Source organism: Theropithecus gelada, chromosome 14 (assembly GCF_003255815.1).
Source record: "Theropithecus gelada isolate Dixy chromosome 14, Tgel_1.0, whole genome shotgun sequence".
NCBI lineage: Eukaryota > Metazoa > Chordata > Mammalia > Primates > Cercopithecidae > Theropithecus > Theropithecus gelada.
The window spans coordinates 17176625-17182577 of NC_037682.1; the positions used below are offsets into that span (position 1 = coordinate 17176625).

A 5953-nucleotide genomic window follows, 5' to 3' on the forward strand; every position below is an offset into this window, starting at 1 on the left:
ATATTTTGGTCCAGAAAAGCAATGCTTCTTTCATTGATGGTTACTGTAGATACCTCATGCATCTATGTGTGATCATAAAACACATGAATACAGATGGCTGATCAATGGATTTTTAATTAGCTCCTAGTGGCTACCGTTTCCATAGTTCCACACAGGCTTCTCATTATCTCAGTCTTCAAAGAAGTATGGCACTGCCCAAAGCAGATGACCGAAATATACAAATGTTTAAACATAATGTTAATTTTTATTCTACAAAGGTAGTTGAATGTTCTCACCTGCTGAAAATTTTCTTCATAAAAAACAAAGATCCTAAGTTTGCATGACTATATAAAAATTGACATGCTAGAAATTAACCAAGATGAGCCCATTATTTATTGGCACAAGTATCAACACTAAAATTTGTTACTTGAAAGTTTTCTCAATTATGGTGAGGAAACCAGAAGTACTTTACTATGATTGAGGATTTAGAATAACGTTCAGGGGTCCAGCTACTAAGCTTTGTACCTATCAGGAAAAACGGTGAGATTTAACTTCATGGAAAAACCAATGACAGTACTTTCCCACAGGCAGAAGCCAAACTCTTCACTCTTTCAGTCATTCAACTAACATATGCCTAAGACCACTTCTCTCCTAAGTGAAAGCATGTCTCTATATCTCCCCAATATCATCCCAGGATATTTAGACCTTTTCCACATTTTCACAAGCAATGGTGGATATGATAAGAAAACATTACACCTAGAGGACTAGATACTAACCAAAGACATACTCTATCTTGGGCAAATAATAATCACTTTCTAAATATCTTCTGGGCTATTCTATCAGGAAAATAATTCATCCATTTATGTTTGTGGGCAGAGTCTATGACTTTTACATCAACAATATTTTAAATAAACAAGACAGTAAGGTCATTATAGATTTGTTAATTAGAATATTTGAAACAAATTCAAATGAACTAATCTCTCTGAAAACTTTTATTCTTAGAAAATCCCTAGAGGAAAAACACTTGGCTCTTGCTAAGCAAAAGTAGCTAAGTGCCAAATAATGTCAAAAGCCTGTAATATGAGAAGAAAAACTCAAAAGTAAATTAAATAATAAAATATGATTTCACATTATGAAATACTTAGGTGAGGCAAGTAATATTTCAGCCAGAATGAAAGGAGAACCAGTCCCAGGTTTTCTTCTCTAAAAATATTCCTGGTAAGGAGGGCCTTACCCTTCCTGTTACAAAGTCCATACCAAAGAAGCCCTGAGGCTGAGAGGCAGAGAGCCTAAGAATGGAAGTTGACATTCTGATTCTTGGAAAGACAGGCAATCATAGTGCTGCAGTTTTAGAGTACAGGCGTTTGATCAAGGCCTGAAACTGTGTCAGACAAAATCATAATGATCTGCACTCCATTCATTCAATTTTTAAATTTTATTCCAATATCAATTTAATAACTGATTCTACAATAAAGAAATTTTTATTTGCCAACAAGGGAGCAGTGCTTAAGGGCTTCCATTTTATTTCCATGACTTGGCTTACCATTGGCTCCATGGAACACCTTCATCTCATCATAAGTTAATTAAATATTGGATTTTTCTGCTATAAGATCCTTAGATAAAGAGTCCCATAAACACCTATCTGAACCAGCTCAAGTCTTTATCACATAATGGGCTCCACTGAAAATTGGTCATTTTCAACTTACCTAACATGTTTTCAATTCATCCACCCTCAATGTAATATATATTATTGCTCACACTTGAAGAGCATGTCTAAAGGCGCTGTGATCTCTTACTGGTAAGTGGTAAAACATGCACAAACCTATGTTTATTTCTAGAGAACAATCAGATATGATCAAAGATACTGTGGTTCAAATTATGACTCCAAGACGAAGAATTAATATATGAAAATAATACCTAATTCTCTATGTCCCTTCCAGTTATGTGAATTCTCTATGAATTCAAATAACTACTAATACCAACACCCAGTGTGGAAGTGGATCCTTCCTCAGCCAAGCCTTCGTATGAGATGGTAGCCCCAAAAGCACCTTGATTACAGCTTTGTGAGAGACTTTGAAGCATGGAAACCTGCCAAACCATTCTTAGTTTCCTGACCTACAGAAATTGAGAAGGAGTACATACTGTTTGAATCACTAAGTTTTGAAATAATTTGCTATTAATAAATACATAACTCATAAATATATCTAGAATAGACTTCAAATACTGGGAAACATGCCAATAAATATTTAGTAAACCTATGAATCAAGCAAAAGGTATAATGGAAATTTGCAATTATTTAGAACTAAGCAATAACAGAAACATATCAAAATGTGTGAGGTGTAATCAAAACACTACTTAAAGAAAAATGGATAGCTATAAATGCTTACATTTAAAATAAATGTTTAAAAGCAGCCATCTTATCCTTCACCTTACGAAACTAGAAGAAGAAGAGTAAATACAAGCCAAGGTAAGAAAACAAAAGAATATAAGTACAAAATCAAAAACCAATAAAATGGAAAACATAAAATAGAGAAAAATAGCCAAAAATTGGTACTTTAATAATGAAATTAATAAACTGCTGGCAAGAGAGAACAAAGGGAAATTCAAATAACCAATATCAGAAATAATAAAACAAATAATCATCCCATAGATCCTTTAGACTTTAAAAGGTTAGAAAAGCGTTGTTATGAAATACATTATTTCAATTAACTGGACAGCTTAGATGAATTAGGTAGAATGTAGGGAAAGGACTACCTTCTAAAAATGACACAAAGGGAACTGAAACACTCCAATATCTTTCCAAGTAATGAGCTATCCTTACTTGTAGAAAACATGATAGTGTTTCAGAAAACCCTAAAGAATCTACAGACGTAACTTTGTAGGAATGAGAAATAATTTAGAAAATTTATAGGACTCAAGTGTCAAATAAAAAATTCAATTCCTTTATATAAACTATCAACTTTTTTAAAAATTAAAAACCTGTGATGAAATCTGAAAACACAAACACTTAGGAATAGATAAGGAAGATCCCTACATTAATAAAAACTACAAAACTCTTCAAAAATAAACTTTAAAAATACCTAACAGATATATTGTGTTCAGCAGCTAGAACACACAATATTGTTAATGTTAGTACAAGTTGATTCATAGATCCAACTTAAAATGAATAAAACTCCAATATGCTCTTTTGAGATATAGACAATTGTTCTACATGCTGCTCTGCAAAGTGACTTTGCCAGTTCCCAACCAAGGGGTATCTTCTATTTCTGTAAAACCTCAAATCTGGTGTGGTCATGTGACCACTCGGTTGAATAGAATATGATGCAAGTGACATTGTGCCAGTTCTGGACATAGCACTTAACCTGCCAGACCCATCTACTTTCTACCGCTAGGATCTCTGAGCAACATGTAAAAAGCCTTACTATTCTATGGAGTGATCTTGATGTCCTTCATCTAAAAGGACAGGAAGAGGGACCCAGAACATCTCTTAAGGGTTATCCCTTCCAATATACTATAAATGTGAATTAAGTTATCCTGCATTTTACAGAATACTTAGTTATCAGGTGAATAAGAGAGTGATTGCAGTCCTTGCCACACAAAACAGAAGAAATACCCTGCCAACAACTGCCTGAATTCCTGGCTCACAAAATTTTGAGATAAAAGAATATGGTGGTTATTATAACTCATAATAACTGTGCGGCTCTGAACCTTACATGAAGACAGGACCTCAAAGTGTGGTATTTCCACAACAACAATTTAAAGTGTATGACACTGGTTTTAGTGCCCCAAAATAGCAGCCACCAGGATATTATAAGTGAATGCTTAAAAGACAGACATAACTATTCTAGAAGCTGTGACAAAAGTGAGTTGCCATCCAGGACTGAAAAAATTTAGTAATTCTGTCACCTATAGGAAGGTAGAAAATGAAAAATGTACTTAAGTGAATAGGTGGATTTCGCTAAAATTTCCAAGCAGAATATTGAAAATTGCAGCTGTTTCTTACAGCAGTGTGTTACATAAAAAGGCACAGAGTTTTAAAAAACACATTGCTTAAAAGATTAACTGTTCCATTTTCAGACAGAAATTACAAGAAACATAAAAGAACCAGAAATTACTAGCTTCACACATAAAACTCATTCCCCTTTCCAGTCTCTGCAAAGAGCTAAGTACTCTAAAAGTAGAAAGGTCATCAAAATAAATGTCATTTCAAAGGTGTGGAAGTTAAGACACTTGGAAAGACCATGGGAAAATTTAACGGTATGTCTCATGAATACATTAAACTAGACAAACATAATTCTAAGATTCCTAAGAGTATTATCTGACTGCATGTAGAGTTTCAGCTGAAGTCTGAGCAAGGCCCGCTTCATAGATATTTGTGAATATAGTGCTTGTATATTCCACAAAGACTTTAAATAAATTACACTGAAGGAAGCACCATAGCCTTCCCTTCTCAACAGGAGCCTCCATTTTATTACCTATTCCTACATTTCTCCATTGTGTGCTGAGTATGTGGAAGAAATACCGGGTCTCAGAGATTTGTAAATAGGAAAATTATCATTTGAATCGTGCACAATAGGACCTGCAAACAAGCAGCTCCATCCACACTCAGCCTGGATATAGACGTTGAGATATTGAACTTCAAACAAATGCCACGATGGGATGATTTCCTAATTGAGCTGTGAGCATCTAAATCCTGTCTTTCCACTTTGAGATGCTTGACATGCCCTTAGAAATCTGAAAACTTGACTGGGAAGACCTTCACTACATACCTCCTTATCTACACGAGGAGGGACACTCTTATTCTAAATATAGTTAACTTTTTACCCAAGAGTTTTTCTATAGCATTTCTCATCTCTGAATTTCTCAACGTGTATATTAAAGGATTCAACATGGGTGTGATAACTGTATAAAAAACAGTCATGAATTTATCAATAGGAAAGGTTGAAACAGGTCTAACATACATGAAAATACAGGGAACAAAAAAGAGGACAACCACGGTGATGTGGGAGCTGCAGGTAGACAGGGCTTTACGCCTCCCTTCCTGACTGTAAGTTTTAAGAGAGTTTAGGATGATTCCATAGGATATTAATAGAATGATGAAGATGACCATACACATTGCTCCACCATTGACAACAACAGTGAGGCCTATAAAGTAGGTGTCAGTGCACGCCAGTTCCAATAATGGGTACATATCACAGACAAAGTGGTCAATGACATTGGGGCTACAGAAAGGGAGACTGTACACAACAACAATTTGAAACACAGAATGCACAAAACCTCCAGTCACAGCCGCCATCAACAGAAGGATGCAAACCTGTCGATTCATGATGGTCAAATAGTGCAGTGGCTTACAGATGGCCACATAGCGATCATAGGCCATCACCACAAGAAGGAAGATCTCAGCACCACCAAACAAGTGGTCTATAAATAGCTGACCCATGCAAGCTGGGAAGGAAATAGTCTTGTTGTCACAGAATAAGTCCACAATCAACTTAGGAGAAATGGTAGTGGAATATACAGCATCTATAAGTGACAGGCAGGCAAGGAGGAAGTACATTGGGGAGCCCAAGGAAGGGCTGGAAATAATAGTCACCACAATGAGTAGGTTCCCCACCATTGTCATAAAGTATGTGAGTAAAAATGTGACAAATAATGCTTTTTGCACACCAGGATCCTGAGACAAGCCAAGTAGGACAAATTCTGTAATATTGTTATTCTGTCTCATTTACTCTTCTTCCAGGCTTATATCAGAGGTGAGAGCTCAGGAAAACAGGACCTGTAATGAAACAGTGAACAGGAATATGATCACATCCATTGTTTCACAGAGCACATCTTCGTTGTTGTATCCTCAATATTGATTTACACACAATAAACATTTGGTAAGTCTCTGTTGAGTTCCTCACACAAAGAGCCCATCTTCCCTTAAGGATTCTATTTCTCCTCAAATATTTTAATTTAAGCCAAAAGTTCAACG

The 5953-nt window shown here is 35.6% G+C and overlaps 1 protein-coding gene across 2 annotated transcripts; it reads right to left on the minus strand.

Annotated features, from left to right (window-relative positions):
- Positions 1-4646: 4646 nt before the first annotated feature.
- On the minus strand, positions 4647-5751 carry LOC112606852 (olfactory receptor 4A5-like). 2 transcript variants are annotated; one of them, XM_025357775.1, is made up of 2 exons: positions 4804-5704; positions 4647-4693 (listed from the first exon to the last, which is right to left on the minus strand). In XM_025357775.1, exons 1-2 carry the CDS (start codon positions 5702-5704, stop codon positions 4647-4649), a joined length of 948 nt encoding a protein of 315 aa, XP_025213560.1. The 2 variants fall into 2 exon arrangements, with proteins under 2 accessions (XP_025213560.1, XP_025213559.1); XM_025357774.1 differs by having other exon boundaries at positions 4693-5751.
- Positions 5752-5953: the final 202 nt, after the last annotated feature.